At 46.3% G+C, this 23,123-nt stretch overlaps 1 protein-coding gene across 6 annotated transcripts in view; it reads left to right on the top strand.

Annotated features, from left to right (window-relative positions):
• The window catches only part of plce1 (phospholipase C, epsilon 1), a 78,118-nt gene that overhangs the window by 48,093 nt on the left and 6,902 nt on the right, over nt 1–23,123 (top strand). For 2 of the 6 annotated variants that reach the window (XM_071391701.1, XM_071391705.1), the window contains exons 5-28: nt 5,981–6,297; nt 8,889–9,034; nt 9,210–9,471; nt 9,701–9,912; nt 11,644–11,679; nt 11,997–12,630; nt 12,888–13,043; nt 13,159–13,276; nt 13,503–13,650; nt 13,889–14,011; nt 14,401–14,537; nt 14,948–15,186; nt 15,389–15,450; nt 15,570–15,735; nt 16,093–16,200; nt 16,416–16,532; nt 16,713–16,871; nt 17,022–17,151; nt 18,683–18,724; nt 19,749–19,873; nt 20,049–20,166; nt 20,528–20,665; nt 21,484–21,777; nt 22,726–22,889. In XM_071391701.1, coding sequence (XP_071247802.1) covers nt 5,981–6,297; nt 8,889–9,034; nt 9,210–9,471; nt 9,701–9,912; nt 11,644–11,679; nt 11,997–12,630; nt 12,888–13,043; nt 13,159–13,276; nt 13,503–13,650; nt 13,889–14,011; nt 14,401–14,537; nt 14,948–15,186; nt 15,389–15,450; nt 15,570–15,735; nt 16,093–16,200; nt 16,416–16,532; nt 16,713–16,871; nt 17,022–17,151; nt 18,683–18,724; nt 19,749–19,873; nt 20,049–20,166; nt 20,528–20,665; nt 21,484–21,777; nt 22,726–22,889 — 4,151 coding nt within the window. Of the gene's footprint in view, nt 1–624; nt 863–5,980; nt 6,298–8,888; nt 9,035–9,209; nt 9,472–9,700; nt 9,913–11,643; nt 11,680–11,996; nt 12,631–12,887; nt 13,044–13,158; nt 13,277–13,502; nt 13,651–13,888; nt 14,012–14,400; nt 14,538–14,947; nt 15,187–15,388; nt 15,451–15,569; nt 15,736–16,092; nt 16,201–16,415; nt 16,533–16,712; nt 16,872–17,021; nt 17,152–18,682; nt 18,725–19,748; nt 19,874–20,048; nt 20,167–20,527; nt 20,666–21,483; nt 21,778–22,725; nt 22,890–23,123 lie in introns of those variants that run through there. The other 4 variants (XM_071391706.1, XM_071391703.1, XM_071391702.1 and 1 more) reach the window with 4 other exon arrangements.

The following is a 23,123-nucleotide window of genomic DNA, read 5'->3' as shown; positions in this document are numbered from 1 at the left end:
ACGTTTGCTAAATAAATAAGCTACCAGAGGAAAGTGGAGAGCGCGATTTCCTTAAATCTGATTTCTCAAGACACACACAGAGCCTGCTACAGCACTCCGATGGGAAGGACAGAGAAATTGTGCGTGAGTTGACCAATCATGAGGGAATTTGTTTAAAAAAACAACACTTTGCGCCTCTTTTTAACACGTTCGCATCAATATTTTTTTATTAAACTAAATCAGAAGAGGTGAGGCGCTGCCCCACCTAAGTGAAAAGTGCTGGGGAAAATGCCAGCTTACCACATGTATTCTGGCAGCACTCAGTATTACCTTGATATTCTGTTAGTAAGACTTAAATGTTCCTTTGGACTGGGGAGTGACTAAGCTTTATCCGAATATATTTATCTGAAAACCATTTTACAACCACCAGTAAATCAATAGTACACTCCTTTTCTCTGAGATTTCCCTCCACTTTGTAATGAGTCATATTTGGCTTCTAGACTACATGCTTAGATACTTGACTCCCCCTCTGTGGCAGGACATGTATAGCCTTCATGTGTATGTAAACTGACCTCACAGAGAGGAGCTGGGGGGAGGGAGGAGTGTTGGGGCTATCGGTGTCTCTCTGTGTGGGGTGTTATAGCTGGAGGTGGGGGGCTGGCTGCAGGCGTTGCTGGCGCATGGCTGTGAGGTTTGTAGCGTGTCAGCTCGGGGAGCAGCAGAGCAACGAGAGCTGGAGAGCAGCTGGCGCTCCTGATGTGGACAAGTGCACCTCGCCGGTGCTGTGTGAACAACCACGGAGCTAACAGTAACGACAGCGCTGCTCCCGCCGTCCGCAGCTCAGCCATGAAGCACTCCCACAGGATGGACTTCAAGCTGATCAGTAAGTGGGCTTTAAATGAAACCGTCTAGAGACAGACAGGATTCAGTGCGGTTGTCCTATGGAATGGACCAAGGCGCAGCGTGCGTAGACATCCACATGTTTTATTAGATGAAACGGAGTGTGTGGACTATACTATGACTATACTGGGAGTGGGTGGACTATACTGTGAGTGTGTGGACTATACTGTGAGTGTGTGGACTACTGTGAGTGTGTGGACTATACTATGACTATACTGTGAGTGTGCGGACTGTACTGTGTGTGTAGACTGTACTGCGAGTATGTGGACTATGAGTGTGTGTACTGTGAGTGTGTGAACTGTACTGGGGGTGTGTGGACTGTACTGTGAGTGTGTGGACTGTACAATGACTGTGCTGTGAGTGTGTAGACTGTACAATGACTGTGAGTGTGTGGACTGTACTGTGACTACTGTGAGTGTGTGGACTATACTATGACTGGACTGGGGGTGTGTGGACTGTACTGGGGGTGTGTGGACTGTACTGGGGGTTTGTGGACTATACTGTGACTGTACTGTGAGTGTGTGGACTACTGTGACGGTACTGTGAGTGTGTAGACTATACTGTGAAGGTGTGGACTATTGTGACTTTACTGTGAGTGTGTGGACTATACTGTGAGTGTGTGGACTATACTGTGAGTGTGTGGACTATACCGTGAGTGTGTGGACTATACCGTGAGTGTGTGGACTATGCTGCGCGTGTGTGGACTATACTGTGACTGTACTGTGAGTGTGTGGATTGTACTGTGAGTGTGGACTATACTGTGACTATATACTGTGAAGGTGTGGACTATACTGTGGGTGTGTGGACTATACTGTGACTATACTGTGAGTGTTTGGAGTATACTGTGAGTGTGGACTATACTGTGACTATATACTGTGAAGGTGTGGACTATACTATGGGTGTGTGGACTATACTGTGACTATACTGTGAGTGTTTGGAGTATACTGTGAGTGTGGACTATACTGTGACTATATACTGTGAGTGTGTGGACTATACTGTGAGTGTGTGGACTATACTGTGAAGGTGTGGACTATACTGTGGGTGTGTGGACTATACTGTGACTATACTGTGAGTGTTTGGAGTATACTGTGAGTGTGGACTATACTGTGACTATATACTGTGAGTGTGTGGACTATACTGTGAGTGTGTGGACTATACTGTGAAGGTGTGGACTATACTGTGGGTGTGTGGACTATACTGTGACTATACTGTGAGTGTGTGGACTATACTGTGAGTGTGGACTATACTGTGAGTGTGTGAACTATACTGTGAGTGTGGACTATATTGTGACTATACTGTAAGTGTGTGGACTATACTGTGCGTGTGGACTATATTGTGACTATACTGTGAGTGTGTGGACTATACGGTGAGTGTGGACTATATTGTGACTATACTGTGAGTGTGTGGACTATACTGTGAGTGTGTGGAGGCTCTCTTCACTCAACAGTAAGCTATCTGCCTGCACCTTAGCAGCCTTCTCAAGTGTGTGTGATTAGATTTCTTCAGTTTCTATAGCTAGCCTACTCCTGTGGGTTGTCACTTGTCTCCACAGAGTTTCTGTCTCCAGAGCTGTCACAGACTGTTGCTACTCCTGTCTCTGTCTGTGGCTAGTTTACCAGGACTGGCTGGTCACATTATGTCCTGGTTTGTAATGGCATGTTTTATTTTGAGCTCCAAGGACAGACTTCTGTTCCTCTACAGTCTGTTGCAATGTTGTTTTGAATGATGTGGATTTGTTGACTTGAAACAGTATTTTTGATGTCATGAATTTGTTGTGTGGTTTGGGCTTTAGAGAGACTCTGGTCAGGTACCGTGGTTATAGTCTGTATCCGCTGATGTAAAAAGGGCTTTATAAATGCATTTGATTGATTGATACAAGGTTTTGGAGTGTTGTGTTAGGTCCTTGTCATGAGACTGATATGGGTAAAGTCAATTTATCATAATAAAGAAATGTGTATATAACCAGGCTGGTTTTAGATAAATAAAACAATGATCTTCGACTTGGTGCACCTGTTTGATTCATCCCCTACTGTAGTTCTGATTGTCATCACTGCAGCAGTGAGTAACGTCAGACATGTTAAAGGTTCTGTGCTCTGCTCAGGTCAGTATAAATAGCCAGGTGGTTCATCATGGCATGGCTCAAGCTACAGTCATTTCAAACTTCTCTTGATCAGGTTTTGTAATGGTTTACATTCTGTTATTCTCCTTCGTCACGCCAATAAGCATCCTACCGACTTGCTCCTCACACAGGAAATACCACAGGGGGGCAAAGGGAAAGAACTCTCTCGACTCAGGTCTTGACTCTCTTTCCTGAGGGTCTGACCTATGGCCTTTTAAGCACCCTGAATACAGCTCTGAAGTATATTGTTGTACAGACACGGGCCGTGACACAGGCTGACAGAAAGACGCCGAGTGTGATCACAGAGGACGTCTCCTCAGCAGGATGTACATTAGGCTACAGCCTGGACCAGCCAGCTAGGCAGCCTGGGTATTCCCTATATAGTGCACTACTTTTTACCAGAGCCCTATTGGACCTGGCCAAACCTAGTGCACTACTATATAGGATGCAGTCTATCACAGTGCCATCCGTTTTGTCACCAAAGCCCCATATACTACCCACCACTGTGACCTATACGCTCTCGTTGGCTGGCCCTCGCTTCATACTCGTCGCCAAACCCACTGGCTCCAGGTCATCTACAAGACCCTGCTAGGTAAAGTCCCCCCTTAAATCAGCTCGCTGGTGACCATAGCAGCACCCACCTGTAGCACGCACTCCAGCAGGTATATCTCTCTGGTCACCCCCAAAACCAATTCTTCCTTTGGCCGCATCTCCTTACAGTTCTCTGCTGCCAATGACTGGAACGAACTACAAAAATCTCTGAAACTGGAAACACTTATCTCCCTCACTAGCTTTAAGCACCAGCTGTCAGAGCAGCTCACAGATTACTGCACCTGTACATAGCCCATCTATAATTTAGCCCAAACAACTACCTCTTTCCCTACTGTATTTATTTATTTATTTATTTTGCTCCTTTGCACCCCATTATTTCTCTCTCTACTTTGCACATTCTTCCACTGCAAATCTACCATTCCAGTGTTTTACTTGCTATATTGTATTTACTTCGCCACCATGGCCTTTTTTTTGCCTTCACCTCCCTTATCTCACCTCCATTTGCTCACATTGTATATAGACTTATTTTTCTACTGTATTATTGACTGTATGTTTGTTTTACTCCATGTGTAACTCTGTGTTGTTGTATGTGTCGAACTGCTTTGCTTTGTCTTGGCCAGGTCACAATTGTAAATGAGAACTTGTTCTCAACTTGCCTACCTGGTTAAATAAAGGTGAAATAAATCAAAAATCACTAGGAATAAGGAGCCATTTAGGATACAACCGGGTCTTTTCTAAAACAGAATCTTTGCAGACACTCTCCCATGAGCCCTGCTTCGCCAGGCTTTTATGCAAGGCTTATGCTGTGCTTTGAGTAGGGCATCGTGCATAACGATTAGGGAGCGGGAGACACTTAGCCCCGGAGTATTGTACGACATGATCAAATGCAATTTATTTCCACTTCAAAAGGTAGCTCATAAAAAGAGGACATTGAGCAGATGTTGGAGATGGATGATAACAGACGTTGATTTGTTGAAAATATTTCCAGGACCAAATGCCGCACAGCTTTAAAAAAATAAAATAATTAAATGTTCAATATTAGTTTTGAGATATTAACTTGATAAGAAGTCAATGATTTATAGCATTATAAAACCAAAACAAATGCTGCTCTTGTTTAAGGGAGAGTAGTGTTATTGACTACAAGGATAAAAGGGCTAATATGGTCAATGGCAATGTTTGAGCTTCAACTGTAATATGGGGGCCCAATAAAACACTGAGCCCCCTTTACCAAGGTTCTAAAAATAAGAAGAATTAATCAAATGATTGTTTATGTTCTGCTTTTACGCCATTCTAGAACTTTCTGATTATGTTCTGGCTATAAAGCGGGGCCCTTTATATATTTCACCCACGTCAGTATCATTTTAAAGGGGCAATCTGCAGTGGCTACGTCCATTTATAGACTTTTAAATTCATGATATGTAGCCATTTATTCTTGAAGAATATAGGCCCAAATTATAAATGTCTTATTAGCTTAGTTCAACTATCTTACTCCATCAGAATCCAAAACACAGGGTTATTTTACTCCAGTGTAAACAAACACTGTACAGCCTCAAAACAGGGTTAAAACTGTCATTTTGATCTCGTAGATGGTCAGTCCCTTTCATCCATAACTCGGTCTATGAATTTGAGTAGTTACATTTCTCCATCGCCATCCCTCAGCTGTTTACCCAAACAGTGGTGGGATGGTCCCTTTTTCTTATTGTTTAAACTGTCCCTTTTAAGTCTGACATTTTTTTTTACCATTTCTTTTTTTACCACAAGTCCTAGTGCAGTCTGCGGGATGTTGTGTTTAGTTAGACTCCGCTCTAGGCCGCAGCATGATAGATCGCGTCAATCTCACAATGTAAACGGCACACAATGTTCATTACCGAGAGCAGTTGAGAAACTGCGCCGGATGCACAAATCAACCAATATAAATGGCCGATTTATTTATTTATTTTCTCACCGCCAGTTATTGCGGTAGCCATGGCTACCTGGCGCACATATCAAAAGGTTTCCCAGGACATCCAGCGGTGGTGTGTGGCGGCTGAGGGCTGACGATGTCCAGAGGGGCATCTAATTCCCTGTATTTATGGTATTTCTGCACCGGTCCCCCGGTCCACCATACCAACAGAGCACACAGCCATTTATCTCTGAGCAGAGACAGCAGAGCTGTGGTGTGTGTGTTCTCAGGGTGTGTAAACACACTGGAAACGGGGCTAATGGCTCCTGTACGAAAACCCGAACACGCACTTCTGCCACTCGGGTGGAAATGTGGGAGTCACTTAGAAGTTTGATGTCTGAACTAGAGAGTTTGTTTTCGACGTGTTTTGTATTCTGAAAAGCAGCGGGGTTCAGCTTTCCTACCATGTTTAATATTACCTGGGAATTGACGTTGGAGGATACCTTTTAGTTTACTGTGTACATCTCTCACCCGTCTGTCTCTCTCAGAGCGTCAGCTGTGCAGCAACATGTCGGCGTGCAGCGCGGTCCCGTCCAACGTGACGGGCATCAGCAAGGAGCTGGTCGAGCTGCGTCACCTGATCCAGTTCCCCGAGGAGATCGCCAGCATCCTGACGGAGCAGGAGCAGCAGCTGTACCGCCGCGTCTTCCCCCTGGACTACATCTGTTTCTTCACCAGGGACCTGGGCAGCCCCGACTGCAGCAGGCGCCTGCACCCCAGCCTCAAGGCCTCGCTGTCGGCCCCAGCCATGCCCATACAGACCCAGAGGAACACTGTGGAGGACCTGGTCACCCGGTTCAATGAGGTGAGACTGGTGAAGAGAGGCTGGACTAATGTGACTGCGTTGAGTGGTTAGTAACAATCTTGGTCCTAAATATCTACAGGATGGGGTTGAATTAATGAAGGTCTTGATAATTCATCTATTAGTTGGGTCAGGTGTGTTAATGCTGGGCTAGAACAAAAGCCTGCACACATTGTTGCTGTCCGGGACCAGGATTGGAGAGCCCTGCGGTATAAGGTTATTAAAGATCTCACTTAATGTTAATTGTTAGATATTATTTTTGTGGAATTGACCACCCGGTGGTGTACTGTGTTTGATGGTCTTATTCTGCCAGTTTGTTTCCCCACACCTGCGGGGATTAGTGTCAAATTATACTCCTAAACGGAGCCCTTTGAGCTGCCCTCTACGCTGATTGACTTTGAGAATAAACAATTAAGAAAAACATCTCGGCGGCATCGGAATGAGGTCAGTCCCAAGCACACGGAGGAAATGATGTCATCTTTAAGTGGAAATGATGTCATCTTTAAGTTTCATGCCTTAACATCAGCTGGTTTTTATTAAGCGAGAGAAGGAGAGTGAGAATTGTATTTCCCCAAATGTGTATCCTAACCATTTTTGGGCATGTGGCGGAGCTACAATCAAATGAGTGACTCTTCTCAACAGAGACAGAGTCTGACATAACCTCCGCAGCATGGTAGAGATGGACTCACTATGTGTGTGGTTACCGGCTGTGCCCCAGTTCCACGAACCGGATCAGAGAAACTGGGCAGGCTGTTTGAGCCGAAATGGCTGTCTGGAGCGGTTCATTCTGACAAACACAAAATGGTCGTGTGGTGAGTTTGTAATAACTCTGTCAACATTGATTATGTCATCGTTCCATCATGGGGAAACTGAACCTTGACACAGAAAAGAAGATTGAAAGCACGTTGTATGTTTTTGATCACTGGTCAAATGGTGTTATTGGCATTCTCACCAAAAGATGTATTCCTGTAATTATAATTCCATTGTTATTGTGTAGCCTATTTGATATATACTATATCATATTGGAATCCGAGTGCCGTTCGGTTTAGTCCAGTGGATTCGGGTTGTCATTCTGATGTAACCCCTATGTGTCTTTATCAAAGGGACGCCACATAACAGGCAGAGACCATTTTGGATCACCGCCGACTGATCTCCCACCTTTTAAATATGGACTCATCCACGGGAGAACGGGAGTCGTGCCGTCTACAATATCAGCCACTCTGACAGATATGCACCTGCCTCTAATCTACGGCCTACCAGTGCTTTCATGTCCACCGCTGACAATGTTTATAGCGCTGAGGGACATGGCTGTAATGTAACACAGTCTGGATTCAAATAGTAATGTACTGCAGACACTTGGGAGAGGGAGAAGTGGAATGTCATGTTTCTCTCTCTATCACTTTGGTGCCGTCTCTCATTGTCAGTCGTTCCTGGAAACGAGGGAGGGGAAGGAGGATGATATCTATGTCTGTGATGGCGCTGTAACTTTTAGTGTCTGAAGTTTTCTCTCTGGAGGGAATCAAACTGAAGTCCCCCCCCCCCCTCCCTTTACATCTTACATAACCCAGTAATTGGATCTGTGTTATGTTTTTTTTTTAAGCCTACTGGCTTCTCTCTGGGTGTGTACAGATGTAGGTTCTTCATTTGATTGCTCTTGTGTTGCTGAGAATTTTGCACAGCAGGAAATGCAAAGTTGTTTAGGTTTAAGAAGGCTTCTAAAGTTTGTAATTTCCACTTTAAAATGTCATACTGGATTTGCCCTAAGGAAAAATGAATCAACCCCTACAAGATATTTCCATTAATTATAATTCCCAAACAATTCACATTTCCTGTTGCTGCAGGATTATTTTCCTGCTGTAGCAAACTGGCTCAAATTAAGATCCTACATCTGTAACTGTAGACAGCCGAGCAGTGCGACAAGAGGAATGCTTACAGGGATGACTTTAGAGAGGCAGAGAGTCTGACTGGCCCTGGTTCTGATGACTGGTTCTCCCATAGGAACAGAACAGACCTGCCTGACTGCAGTATCAGGAACCTGCCTGTGGAACTGTTTATGTAACCCTCATTGTTTTAGGGGGGGGGTTTAGCCGCAACACGACAGCGGGCAAATATTTGCTCCAACTGTTATGTCCAGTCCAGGGTTTCTGCCTGAACTTGGATAAACCCTTATCTCTACTATTTTGGTTGGATATATGCAACAAACGAGACCTGATGCAATCAAAAGGTTTCATAACTTGTTGTAGAGCCGACTACCACCATTTTTTCGTGTTAGGTTAGAGATAGTGACCGCTAAACCTGGGTTGAAATTAGGCCTAATTCCGTTTAATTGAGTTCATCATAAATGGTGCTGTTGTCGATGCTGTGTAGAACATTGACCTGCCCAGTGGGAAACACTAGTCCTTTCATTATAAGGGTGTGTCCAAAATGGCGCCATATTCCCTATATAGTGCCTCAACTTTTGACCAGAGCCCTATGAAAGCAGTGCACTATATAGGGACTAGTGTGTCATTTCAAGCGCAGCCTGGCTGTTTCGGAGCATTGACGGGTCATGAAGTAGACGATGTTGTAACTGTGAGAGTTGCTGTCTCTAACAGGTGAGCTCGTGGGTGACCTGGTTGATCCTGACTGCGAGTTCAATGGAGGAGAAGAGAGTGGTGTTCTCCTATCTGGTCCACGTGGCCAAGTGCTGCTGGAACATGGGCAACTACAACGCCGTAATGGAGTTCCTGGCTGGACTACGGTATTTGGTCTTCCAGACACATTTCTTACACTCCTCACTTTCTTCCAACCGGCTGTAATCCTACAGCACCTGTCAATTTTCATTATTCAGATTGCACCTAATTAAAAATCATTCTGCTAAACCTAACGTAAGTAAGATGTGTGATAGATCGATATGGAATTATTCTCTGCTCCAGGTCTCGTAAAGTACTGAAGATGTGGCAGTTCATGGAGCAGTCGGACATTGAGACCATGCGCAGGCTGAAAGATGCCATGGCGCAGCACGAGTCTTCGTCCGAGTACAAGAAAGTGTTGAACCGTGCCCTTAACATCCCAGGGTGCAAGGTAGTGCCCTTCTGTGGCGTCTTCCTCAAAGAGCTGAGTGACGCGCTGGACGGGGCCGCCAGCATTATCAGCCTGCGCCACTCAACGCACGACTCGCCAGAGGACTCACTAGAGGTAACGAAGTGGGCCAGGCCCAGGCTTGCATGCCAAGCTTGTAGCATAGTGGGTGAACAAGGCTAGCTGGACAGACAACACCTGCTATCGCTCTGAAGCTCTTAACACAGCTTTGATGGGTCTTCCTAGATGAGCAGTTTGACCGTGTACACTTTACATCAAGTTGCTATTTTACCTGTGTAGTGCCACCTTTTATTGTTCACGTTACCCTGTTTCTCTTTCTGTGTAGTTTGTGGGGGACTACGGCGGGCAGCAGCACTTCCTGCAGAGGGCGGGGCCAGACGGGCTGCACAGCCAGGAGAAGGAAGCCACGGTCAGCAACATCCTGCAGATCATCCGCTCCTGCAACCGCAGTCTGGAGATGGAGGAGGGAGAGGAGGGCCACAACGAAGGCTCCTCCACCTCCTGCAAAAAGACATTCATGGACAGGAACAGGAACCAGTAAGTGACTGGATCAGGAAGAAGCGGTACTCAGGCACAGATCTAGGATCAGTTTTAGGATTCCCAAATCCTAACCTTAACCTGTGGGAGGGACACGAAAAATCCTAAAGTGTCAGGAAGAATCTACAGTCGATCCATTGCTCTCGCCATCATATTGTGATGGCGTTCATGTAGGCGTTCCCTCTATTTGACTACTCCCCTCCAGCATATACAGTACTTGCATGTTTGATTCAAAGGTTATTTATACGTGGATTTTCTATGAATGTCTCACATTCTAGATCAGAGTTACATGGATGATACATTTAGATTCCACCTGTTTAAACGCCCTTTAATCTGAGAAAGTTGAGAATAACGTCTTACACTTTAAATCCTAAATCTTTTCCCCCTGATGTTTCCGCAACCGACCTCCACCAAAAGTGATGTGTTTAAAGTAGCTCTTATTTGAATGTCAACCCTTTCAGAAGGAATGGTGTCCCTGTCTGATAGTGGAAGGCTCCCTTTAATGTCAACTCCTTTCTCCGCTGTTTCTTTGACAGAATCACATAGAGACAGAAGGTGGACGGCTTCTATAATGTTCAGTTAGAGCCGTAAGAACCACAGTAGCTCTGCAGACATTGTCCATGGACCACTTCCGTTCTGCCATTGTTACAGCTTGTCCTTTAAAAAAAAAAAGTCAGCACAATTGAATGTTCTGTCCAGCAGAGGTGTAGTCGTTATGAAATATCATTGTTTGGCCTTGTGGAACGTGCTGAATGCATAGTAACTGCAAGACAAAGAACATTTTAAGACTGGATATTTTAGAGAACATGCAACAGTAAAGCATAGATTATAGTTAAGCAATAAGGCACGAGGGGTGTGGTATATCGCCAATATGCCACGGCTAAGGGCTGTTTTTAAGCACGACTCAACGAGGAGTGCCTGGATACAGCCCTTAGCCGTGGTATATTGGCCATATATCACAAACCCCCGAGGAGCCGTATTGTTATTATAAACTGGTTACCAATGTAATTAGAGTAGTAAAAATTGTTTTGTCATACCCGTGGTATACAGTCTGATATACCACGGCTGTCAGCCAATCAGCATTCAGGGCTCGAACCACCCGGTTTATAATGTCTGATATACCACGGGTTTCAGCCAATCAGCGTCCAGGACCCAAACTACCTGGTTTATGATACTGTATAATCAATGACAAGTGTTACTTGACAGGAAGCAGAGGTTCATGAATCATATTTAATGTCAAGTTATCTGGGGACTGCGAGTGTTAATGATGGGAATTCTTTGTTGAGATGGCAGTTTCACTACTTTCCAGTTTCCTTTTGGCTTTACAAAGCAAAGTCAATGGCATAAATGATTGTGATAGAAATCTGAAGAGTTCCCGTTACCTGTACTAGTGTACTATACTGGAAAACAAGAGACAGTTTCCAGCGCTGTGTAGTTTCCTGACCCTTATGGGAGATCTGTTTGTCCTCAGACTGGGGTTAATGGTTACTTGGTGGAAAAGGCCTCTGATTTATGACACCATTTTGTTTCCGACGGGGCCTCTGGATCCAGTCAATGGTTTTCTGTGGAAGTCCTCTCACAATGTTGATTGGAGGAAAGATAAGGGCAAATGTGACACCTCATCCTTTCAGTCCTTTTCTGTTTTACTTGTTTTATCTAAACTATTTGTAGCGAGACACTTCCTGACCTTTTCTCTCTGTTCTTCCTCCCTCATTCCTCCTTCTACCGTAGCTCTTTCAGGAGCAGGTCAGATTCCAACCGTGTCTTGTAAGTTATCAGACTGCCGTTTAGAGTTTTCCCACTAACTGACTTTGCTTTACTTGTATGTGTCGAATTTGCTGTTACAATTGCATGGTGCGTTTTTTGTTTGTTCAGACTGGGCTGCATTCAATGCATTTTGCTATCCTCAAAGTGATGTTCTTTTGGTAGATGACATGGCTGGGTTGTTACACTCACTGAATAGAACAAGGTGGTGATGAGACAATCATCCCCCCTCTATATGTCCTAGAGCAGAGGCAGAACTATTCACAAATATCCACTGTTTGGTGTTTTGCTCCTCTTTGACCTCCTTGTTCGCCCGTTAGGTTTGTGGTGGGAGACCTGTCAGACTCTGAGGGAGATCTGTCTGAGCTGGCTAAAGAGGTGGAATTCCAGGGCACTGAGGAGACCCACCGGGCCTTCGGCCACGGCACGGAGCTCATCCCCTGGTACGTGCTCTCCCTCCAGCCTGACGTCCACCAGTTCCTCCTGCAGGGAGCCACCGTCATCCATTACGACCAGGAGAGCCACCTCACCGCTCGCTGCCTCCTCCGCCTGCAGCCCGATAACTGCATCCTGACCTGGGCTAATCCCCAGAGCGGCAGCCCCCCCGCGGAGCCCCCAGGCCTGGGTCAACCTGTAGTGAACAGCCTGTCGGAGGGTCTGCTGGACCTCTCGGTGGTCAAGGCTGTGTTCCTGGGCCACTCCGGGGTGGACTTGCATGCTGTGTGTCTGCAGAACAAGCTGTGTCACACCATGAGGGCTGAGGAGAATGGGGTCAGTCTGCTTTACGGGCTCCATACTACAGACAACAGGCTGCTGCACTTTGTGGCCCCCAAGCACACAGCCCGCATGCTGCATGAGGGACTGGTGGAGCTGGTCAACGCCATGAGGAAGCTGAAGAAGTTCCCTGATCAGAGACTGCACTGGCTCAGGAGGCAGTACGTCAGCCTCTATCAGGTAAAATACTAATTCATTGAGATTGTGTAGTGGATGATATGGGATGGCAGGTATATTGAATCAGTCTAGAATACACAAGGTAGAATTGATTTGGGAAGTCTAATGTCCTGTTAATCAATACTCAAAAGGGAAACGGTGAGCCTCCTGTAACTTCAGCATAGATGCGAGGAAGGTGATTTCGACTCATCCTAATGTCAATTAGCCTTGAGTGAGCGATCTCATAGACTGCTGTGTGTTTCGTCTCCCATCTGCAATAGGAGGAGGGCAGGTACGAGGGTCCCACTCTTGCTCAGGCTATAGAGCTGTTTGGGGGCCGGCGCTGGAACATGGGCACAGGGGGCACAGAGAAGCCCGGCGCTCAGAAGCACAACTCCATCTCTACCACCAAGAAGAAGAAGAAGGCTCTCACCAGGGTTAGGAGAAATACACCTAAATATAGTGTTAGTTTGAGAAATACAGCCTTCAAATGTGTTTGTCTGGGTTTGTGGAGATCTGAGTCACTGACTGGGTGTTTCATAAACCACACAGGGAGACAGCGGGGACGCTACCGATGACGAGATATTCCAACGGAAAACCAAGAGCTGCAAGGACACCCTGTGCAGGAACAGGCCGGAGCTGTGTGACGGCATGGACCAGGAAGGGCTAGGTAACCTGTCCACTACCCTACACTACACCACCTCTCACAATTCCTCAGTGACATGTAACTGTCTTCACATACCAGTAGTTTATGGTTTACAGGGAGGGACACTTTCAAAAAGGGGAATATCTGGGATTTTAAATAGACCGATTTTGTTTACTTCTGAATGACTCTTGTTCACTGTGTTTGACCATTTTTACATTGCGTGTAACCCTGTACGTTATTGATCCCATAGAGGACGGCTTCCCTGGACCCTTCTCCCTGTCGAGCTGTAAGACCCCGGGTTCCTCCTCCTCTTCCTCTTCCTCCAGTATGGGCAGCTCCAACCCCTCCCGTCCTCTCTCCTCCCCCGTCCTGTCAGGCAGCACCAAGGCCCAGCCAGGGTAAGACATGAAACCTGACCCCAGACCTGTTCTTAGAGGGGAAACATTGTATATAGTTAATAATACATCTGTAAACCTATTATCATATACTGATAGTGTAAGCCTCACACCGAATACTATTGCCACTTTATTTAAACATCTTTATCTACGACATAAAAAAACACAAGAGAATACATTTTAAATCTAGTGTTTTTAACTATAACAGTAACCAATCCCCTCTCGTCTTGTCCCTGTGTAGTGCGTGGAGCAGCAGGAGCTGGCACGGCCGGGGGAAGGGCTGCTTCAAGGGCTTCCAGAACCTCATGATCTCTGGCAGCACCATGAGTTTCATCGAGTTCGTCGAGCTCTTCAAGTCTTTCAGGTGCGCCGTCCAACTTCCAGCCCTCCTCTCTTTATACGGCGCAGTAACTATAGTCTATATACAGACACTGGTAGTAATTAAATGCACTCCCACTGGCAAAATAGAGGGAATTCTCATAGCACAAGAGCACAGTTATTGCATTCCATTCAAACATTCAGAAGAAGCTTTTACAAATCCAACCAATCTTTCCCAAGGTAGTTTTGTCAAAGACACACTGTGGTTTTCTGAAGTGTCTCTCAGTTCAAAACAAAGACCAAGGCTACACGCCGAAACATGTTGCTCTTATGTAAAAATGAAAAAGCATACCGTTGTCAATGTCCTCCAAGAGGAGCTGAATATTTCCATCAGTTGAATGTGAACGCCCCCATTCTTGTTTTGATGTGCTGTAGCATTCGGAGCCGTAAAGACCTGAAGGAGCTGTTTGACACCTACGCTGTTCCCTGCAGTCGCTCCGGCACGGAGTCTGCCCCCCTCTACACCAACCTGAGGATCGACGACAAGGACACGGGACTGCAGCCTGACCTAGGTCTGTCCCACCCATTGATTTACTGTACTCCTATGTGTTTGTGACTGTGTGAGTGGTTTGCATTGGGTACTGTTCAGTCATTGTTTAAAAGTAAATAAAATAAATATATATATTTAAGGTTAGAACGTGGATATATATTTAAATATACATAAATGGGAGAACTGGATTGGTTTGGGTGGCGATGGTACAAGCTTTCAGTGCTCAGTCTGTCTAATCATGGTGAATGGGGGCTGATGGGAGCTAGTTGATTGCAGAAGCACCAAACGCTCTGTGATGATTTCTCTCTAGAGGCTTGTTGGTTCAGAAGGACTCTAACAGTGGAGTCACACTGTGGTGTAGGAGTATTGGACGTTAATGTCGTTAGTGTGTTAGAGAATGACTTCCAATGATGCACTTTTCCTGTCCTCCAGACTTGCTGACCCGTAACGGTTCGGACCTTGGCCTCTTAATCCGAACACGGCAGCAGATGTCGGACAACCAGAAGCAGATCTCGGACGCCATTGCGGCAGCCAGCATCGTGACCAATGGGACGGGCGTGGAGAACGCCTCTTTAGGGGTGCTGGGGCTGGCCATCCCACAGCTCAACGACTTCTTGGTCAACTGCCAGCGGGAACACCTGACCTACGACGAGATCCTCAGCGTCATCCAGGTGGGTCACATGACTGGTCCAGCAAGCTGTACTTAAGGGATGTCTTTTACGGTCTGAAAAAATTGTCAGAATTAGATTTTGGAGTGTAATGTCTCTTTAACTAGGCAGACGTGATATACTGCACAGTAGACATATCGGTAAGGACCGGAGAATTATATTCCTGTGAAATACTGTTAAATTGGGTTTCTTTTGTCTCCCTCAGAAATTTGAGCCTTGCATAAGCATGCGTCAGATGGGTTGGATGTCCTTCGAAGGTTTTGCCAGGTACATTCATTTCCCAAGAAATATGAAGTTGACCAACTCAAGAAATGCCGTCATAGGAATTCTGAGATGACATTCGTCATCAGTTTAGTTAGTGACCTTTTACCTCTAATCCTCCCCAGGTTTTTAATGGACAAGGACAACTTTGCGTCTAAGAACGAGGAGTCTCAGGTGAACACGGAGGAGCTCCAGTGTCCCATGTCTTACTACTACATAGAGTCCTCTCACAACACCTACCTCACTGGACACCAGCTCAAAGGAGAGTCCTCTGTAGAGCTCTACAGCCAGGTGATGATTGACGCAAGCGTATATATTTTCTTCAGGAAATTGACCTTTTCTAGTTTTGTTTCATTGGGGATTTCTAAGCATCTGATCATTTTACTTAACGTAGCAGGTGTAAAAGAAAGGCCTGCGCAGGATCCCCACATCCGGTTTTCAGATTTAAAGGAAGCGAGGATGTTTCCGGTGTTCAACGACCCCTGCTTATGGTGGTTTGCCATAAGCAGGGCCAGGAGTTTTTCCAGACTACATGAACTGACCAGGACAAACTCGGGGCTCCTGCTGTACTTGAGCTATAAGATGAATTCTGTGTTGGTGTGATCGTCCATCTTATTATTATGGGATGTGGTCGTTTGTGTTGTCTAGGTGCTGCTGCAGGGCTGCAGGAGTGTGGAGCTGGACTGTTGGGATGGAGACGACGGATCACCCATTATCTACCATGGGCACACCCTCACCACCAAGATCCCCTTCAAGGTTAGTCTGTAACCCTGGCACAACCCTTGCACGACCATGGCACACTGCCACTTTTGACCTTATGTCACTGTTTGGCCTAGATACAGTACAATAATGGCCGACCTCTATTGTAGCTTGATTAATAATGCTGCAATCTCTGCGGGTTGTATTCTAGAATACATGGGACTAGTGTCATGTATGTTATGCCTCATGTATTGTAACCTGTGGTCTTCTAGGATGTGGTGGAGGCGGTCAATCGCAGTGCTTTCGTCAACTCAGACATGCCGGTCATCCTGTCCATTGAGAACCACTGCTCTCTGCCCCAGCAACGAAAAATGGCTGAAATCTTCAAGGTACCTCCTCCTGGCTCCAATGGACCTGATCTGTACGGATTCTAGCTGGCGTGTCATGTGTCCTGTCTCGAAGAACCTTGTTACTGCATTCCTTCCTTTGGAGATTGCTCCAAGTACTTTGATAAAAAGCCTTTGATTATAGCGTGTCTGTGAGGATTCCTGTTTGTTTGTGTTTTGAAGACTGTGTTCGGAGACAAGCTGGTGACCAAATTCCTGTTTGAGAGCGATTTCTCTGATGACCCTCTGCTGCCCTCCCCGCTGCAACTGAAGGGAAAGATCCTCCTCAAGAACAAGAAGCTGAAAGCACACCAGGCTCCCGTCGACATTGTCAAACAGAAGGTGAGACCATATACAGTGTGAACACGTGCATTATTACACACGCGTCCCTCGCAGGATGACATCAGGTTTGTCTTAGGTAGTTTGTTTGTTGACATGGGGGCAAATGGCTACAGGACTTTCCACCAATCATACCGTGCTTTGTTCCCTCAGGCTCACCAGCTGGCCCACATCCAGGCACAGGCCAGCAACGGGGTACCGGCTGGCAGCTCACCTGGTAACCACGATGATGATGAAGAGGAGGAAGACGAGTACGACGATGACTATGAATCCCTGTCTGATGGTGAGACAGATACTTGCTTTGACTGTATATAAACCCTCAGTAACAATGTACACAGCACATACATGGACCAGTAATGTACACAGCACATACAATGTACACAGCACATACATGGACCAGTAATGTACACAGCACATACAATGTACACAGCACATACATGGACCAGTAATGTACACAGCACATACATGGACCAGTAATGTACACAGCACATACAATGTACACAGCACATACATGGACCAGTAATGTACACAGCACATACATGGACCAGTAATGTACACAGCACATACATGGACCAGTAATGTACACAGCACACACATGGACCAGTAATGTACACAGCACATACATGGACCAGTAATGTACACAGCACATACAATGTACACAGCACATACATGGACCAGTAATGTACACAGCACATATATGGACCAGTAATGTACACAGCACATACATGGACCAGTAATGTACACAGCACACACATGGACCAGTAATGTACACAGCACACCCATGGACCAGTAATGTACACAGCACGCACATGGACCAGTAATGTACACAGCACGCACATGGACCAGTAATGTACACAGCACACACATGGACCAGTAATGTACACAGCACGCACATGGACCAGTAATGTACACAGCACGCACATGGACCAGTAATGTACACAGCACACACATGGACCAGTAATGTACACAGCACGCACATGGACCAGTAATGTACACAGCACACACATGGACCAGTAATGTACACAGCACGCACATGGACCAGTAATGTACACAGCACGCACATGGACCAGTAATGTACACAGCACGCACATGGACCAGTAATGCACACAGCACATACAATGTACACAGCACATACATGGACCAGTAATGTACACAGCACATACATGGACCAGTAATGTACACAGCACACACATGGACCAGTAATGTACACAGCACGCACATGGACCAGTAATGTACACAGCACACACATGGACCAGTAATGTACACAGCACATACATGGACCAGTAATGTACACAGCACGCACATGGACCAGTAATGTACACAGCACACACATGGACCAGTAATGTACACAGCACACACATGGACCAGTAATGTACACAGCACATACATGGACCAGTAATGTACACAGCACACACATGGACCAGTAATGTACACAGCACATACATGGACCAGTAATGTACACAGCACGCACATGGACCAGTAATGTACACAGCACACACATGGACCAGTAATGTACACAGCACATACATGGACCAGTAATGTACACAGCACGCACATGGACCAGTAATGTACACAGCACATACATGGACCAGTAATGTACACAGCACGCACATGGACCAGTAATGTACACAGCACATACATGTACCAGTAATGTAGGAGTGAGATCTTGTATCTAGATTCTTCTTTTTAACATCTTCCTTGATTCTCTCTTTTTAACATGAGTTACAGTAGCTCTACTTGGACATGGGTTTGTGTTATTCCTGTACTCTCTCCTCCCCTGTCCCTGTGTCCCTGACTGTTCCTCTGTGCTTTAGCTGACGTTCTTACAGCTTCCACTGCCTCGTATAGCCTTGAAGGTAAACTGAACAACATACCCAGCCGCCCTGCCTTCACAGTACCAGCACTACTGCATGGCGCCTACTGTAACACTCTGTCTGTGCAGTGAGCTTGGCCTGGGTGCTGTACGCTTTGCATGTCTCTGTCGCCGGCCTGCTATCTGGAGTGAATTTGAGGCTTTTAATGTACCAAGTGTGGATACTGGGTGGGTTAGACGTCTGGAACTGTTACATTGTGTTTGGGGTTTTGTTGTAGTACTACGCTGCAGATGGGATGATGTTCATGTCGCTCGGGGGGGGGGGGGGGGGGTCATGTCTAATGATCTGTTTGTCTCCGTGTTGTCAGTACACACAGGGCCAGTATAGTGTAAATACGCCACCCCCATCCGCACTGCTGTGTTTTGATATGTACGTCCTGACCTCGCTGGTGGCAGTGGCTCATCAGAGAGAGAAAACAAAGACATCTGTTTTCTCAGGCCCCTGCGCGCCCCTGTCCAACGGGGAGCCGTGGGGGTTAAAAAACTCTACTGTTAGGAGCTCTGGGGATAAGCGACGCTCTCACCAGCCACTACCACATGTAACCAGAGCAGTATGAGACACAGACGATGCTACACTGTACTGTAACTGCACTGAACCAGTGGGATTCCTCCTGTAAAATAACTGTTGGTGAAAATTCCTCTTTAACCGCAAAGCACTTTGGATGTGTGTGATGGATGGCTTACATTCATGTTTTGTGTCCTGCTGTGTGTGGGCGAGAGAAGAACAGGAGGCTCTAACTCCCAGCTCTTTGTTTACAGAATCTGCATTGCATTGTGGTATTTGTGGGGGACCAATGTTTTCCTCGGAATGGCATTTCCCCAATTCCCAGCATTGCAAGCAAGCTGTCTGTTATGGGATGGAATTCTTCTCAGTTTAGCACTTATGGTTTGACAAGGAAGACTCAATGTGAAACCATTGGCTAACATCACATTGAAAGCAGTCCGTTGATTAAATAAAGCTGGTCTGCCTGACTCCCTCCCTCAAAGTTGATGGTTCTGTTTCTCAGATAACATCCTAGATGATAAACCAGACGGGAAGTCCTCAGGTGACAAGGATGATCATCCCATCATTGATGAGATGCCCAAGAGGATGAGGAAAGCAGACAATGCTGTAACCCAGAGCAAAGGGAAGGTGGGTTTCACCTCTAACCCTTGACCTCTAGTCTCTGAACCAAGAGAGACCATTGAGATAAAAAAACGGATCTTAATTGAGAACTAGGAGACACCAGATTTGACAAATGCACCTGAAATGTTTTCATTCTTCGACGTAATCCCAGATGGAGTGACTGACTCTGCTCCTACCCCAGGTATTTGACATGGAGCTGGGAGAAGAGTTCTATCTCCCCCAGAACAAGAAGGAGAGTCGACAGATCGCTCAGGAACTCTCTGACCTCGTCATCTACTGCCAGGCTGTCAAGTTCCCTGGTAGTCCTCCTTTCATTTCATTGACTTTACTGCATGGCTCATTCCAGCATAGAAATGGTTTATGTTCAAAATGTGGTGTGTTTGCTTATTCCTAGAGTGTTTTTATTCTGCCTGGTGATTTTTCAATCGTGAGGAATACCGATTTAAAAGTTCACAAAGGAATAAAATACAGGTCTATGAATTGATGGTAAATTAGAATCAGGTGCACATCTGCTAGGTGCATAATTCTCCAGAGCACAGCCAGAACAAACAAGCAACATTAAACCAGCGAGGGGAGGAGGAGAGATGGTGCCCTTGTCTTACACTCTCGTCTGGGGCTCTCTTTCTGTGTGTGTGTCCATCTGTGTTGTGTGGGAAACAGGCCTCTCCACCCTCTCTCCTTCGGCCTCTGGCAGAAGAAAAGACAGAAAGAGCAGGAAGTCCATCTTTGGCACGGTTCCTGGTCGTAGCGGAGGCAGCCCCGGGGAGGCGGTGACGCTGGGCCGGACCCCAGGGAAGGGTACGTATGGCCGGGCCTTTCCCGATGACCCAGACCCCTAGACCTGGAGCTGGGGGACGGGATGTGAAGGGACACGGAAGGGTACATATGGCCGGGGCCTTTCCCCATGACCCAGACCCCTAGACCTAGACCTGGAGCTGGGGGACGGGATGTGAAGGGACACGGAAGGGTACATATGGCCGGGGCCTTTCCCCATGACCCAGACCCCTAGACCTAGACCTGGAGCTGGGGGACGGGATGTGAAGGGACAGGGAAGGACACCCACATAGTCGGATTACACCCCATGGGAACCAGCCTGTTAACTTTTCCATACTTAAAATGGCCCTCTAAAAATGAGTGTACGATGTTATCGTGGCATTTGTAAAGGGTTTTGCTGTTGTGGCCTTTGTAAAGGGTTTGTAGAAGGGTTGAAATGTTTGAGGCGCATGTTTTTTCTGGCTCAGCACTGAGAGGCTTGGCAGAGCGTTTGAATAGTAGTGTAGCTAATGCCTCTTTCATGATCAATGAGAACACTAAGGAAGGTACAATTAGTGTTATTTAAATGTCCTACCTAATGAAATACTAGTCTTACATTGTCTTAAGGTCCTGAAAAAAAGCATTTTTTAATTGTGTTCAAATCGTTATTTGATCTGTCCTTGTTATTCACAGTTATTGCTCTGGATAAACAGTATCAGAATGAGTATTAGTATCAGAATTAGTATCAGAATCAGTATTATAATCAGTATTAGTATTATATTCAGTATCAGTGTCAGAATGGGAATCTGCTAAATGACTAGCTAGGTTGTAAATGTACATTTGTCCGTCTGACTGACCTCCAGGTGGCGTGGAGGCCATGCGTCTGGGCTGGGAGGAGCAGACGTCGCCCGTACTCAGCCCCAGCGCGTCACTGAGCGCCATCATCCGCACTCCCAAGTGCTACCACATCTCCTCGGTGAACGAGAACGCTGCCAAGCGCCTCTGCCGCCGCTTCTCCCGGAAGCTGATCCAGCACACCACCTGCCAGCTGCTAAGGACTTACCCGGCCGCCACGCGCATCGACTCAGCCAACCCCAACCCTCTGCCCTTCTGGCTACACGGCATGCAAGTGGTGGCCCTCAATTATCAGACTGACGGTAAGGCGATGGAGTGGAGGTTTACTGAGAGGGTCGGTCCAGGTTAGTCCCTGGATGAGACTATGCTCAATGGAGATTCTTCATTGAAAGTCATTTTATTTTGTCCAGGACCAGGCTGAAACTTTATTTGGAAGTAACCCATGAAGTCTATAACTAGGGCTCTAGAGTTCTTCCCTGGTCAGGTGACATGGTAATGAAAAACTCAGGGCCCTACTTATTGAACTTTTCATGAAACTCTAGTTGCCTATTCATTGGAAATGGCGTGGGCAGGGTACATTACAGTATGACCCCGTGGAGTATTGGAGAAACACTGGCAGGGTTGTGCTCGCTTGCATGTCATGTAATTTCTCTGTAAGGGGGCGCTCTGACCTTGGCAGCACCTAGTCCACTCGGTACACTGAACATGGTTGTGATACTGATGGGCCTGATGCATTTTATGGGCTTTGTCTGTTTTACACTAATTTACAAAGCTTGGACGCAGCTCTGCAAGCTGATATGTTTTTCCACTCACCTGTGCCAATTCAGCGTTTCCAAACCAAAATGATGTTAAGTGATGCTTGTGGAACAATGGATTTAGACTGGAAGGTCTGCTATTTTTTTTCCTTCTCTCCTTCTCTCTCCCCTCTTTCACTCACTTTCTCCATCTCTACCTCTGCTCTCTCTCTCTGCTCTTTCTCTCTGCTCTTTCTCTCTGCTCTCTCTCTCTCTCTGCTCTCTTCTCTGCTCTCTCTCTCTGCTCTTTCTCTCTGCTCTCTTCTCTGCTCTCTCTCTCTGCTCTTTCTCTCTGCTCTTTCTCTCTTCTCTGCTCTTTCTCTCTGCTCTCTTCTCTGCTCTCTTCTCTGCTCTCTTCTCTGCTCTCTTCTCTGCTCGCTCTCTTCTCTGCTCTTTCTCTCTGCTCTCTTCTCTGCTCGCTCTCTTCTCTGCTCGCTCTCTTCTCTCTCTCTCTAGACCTGCCCATGCAGTTGAACACAGCTCTGTTTGAAGCAAATGGGCATTGTGGTTACGTCCTGAAACCTCCAGTGCTGTGGGATCGCTGCTGCCCCCTCTACCAGCAACTCTGCCCCCTGGAGAGAGATGTAGAGAGCATGAGCCCAACACTCTATTCTCTGACGGTGAGCACACACACACACACACACCCCTCTATATGTTTTTGGACAGCAAACTTCTTTTTTTTATACTCCAGCATTTTGGATTTGAGTTCATATGAGGCGACAGCACGGAATGTCACCTTTTATTAGAGTGTATTTTCATACATCTCTGTTTTACCGTTTAAGAATGAAAGCACTTATGTATCTAGTCCCCCCATTTGAAGAACTCAAGTATTTGAACAAATTCACTTATAGGGC

The sequence above is a fragment of the Salvelinus alpinus genome, chromosome 3 (genome assembly GCF_045679555.1).
Source record: "Salvelinus alpinus chromosome 3, SLU_Salpinus.1, whole genome shotgun sequence".
Lineage (NCBI taxonomy): Eukaryota > Metazoa > Chordata > Actinopteri > Salmoniformes > Salmonidae > Salvelinus > Salvelinus alpinus.
The sequence above is the reverse complement of the archived record's forward strand: the minus strand, read 5'-3'. Positions and strand labels throughout refer to the sequence as shown.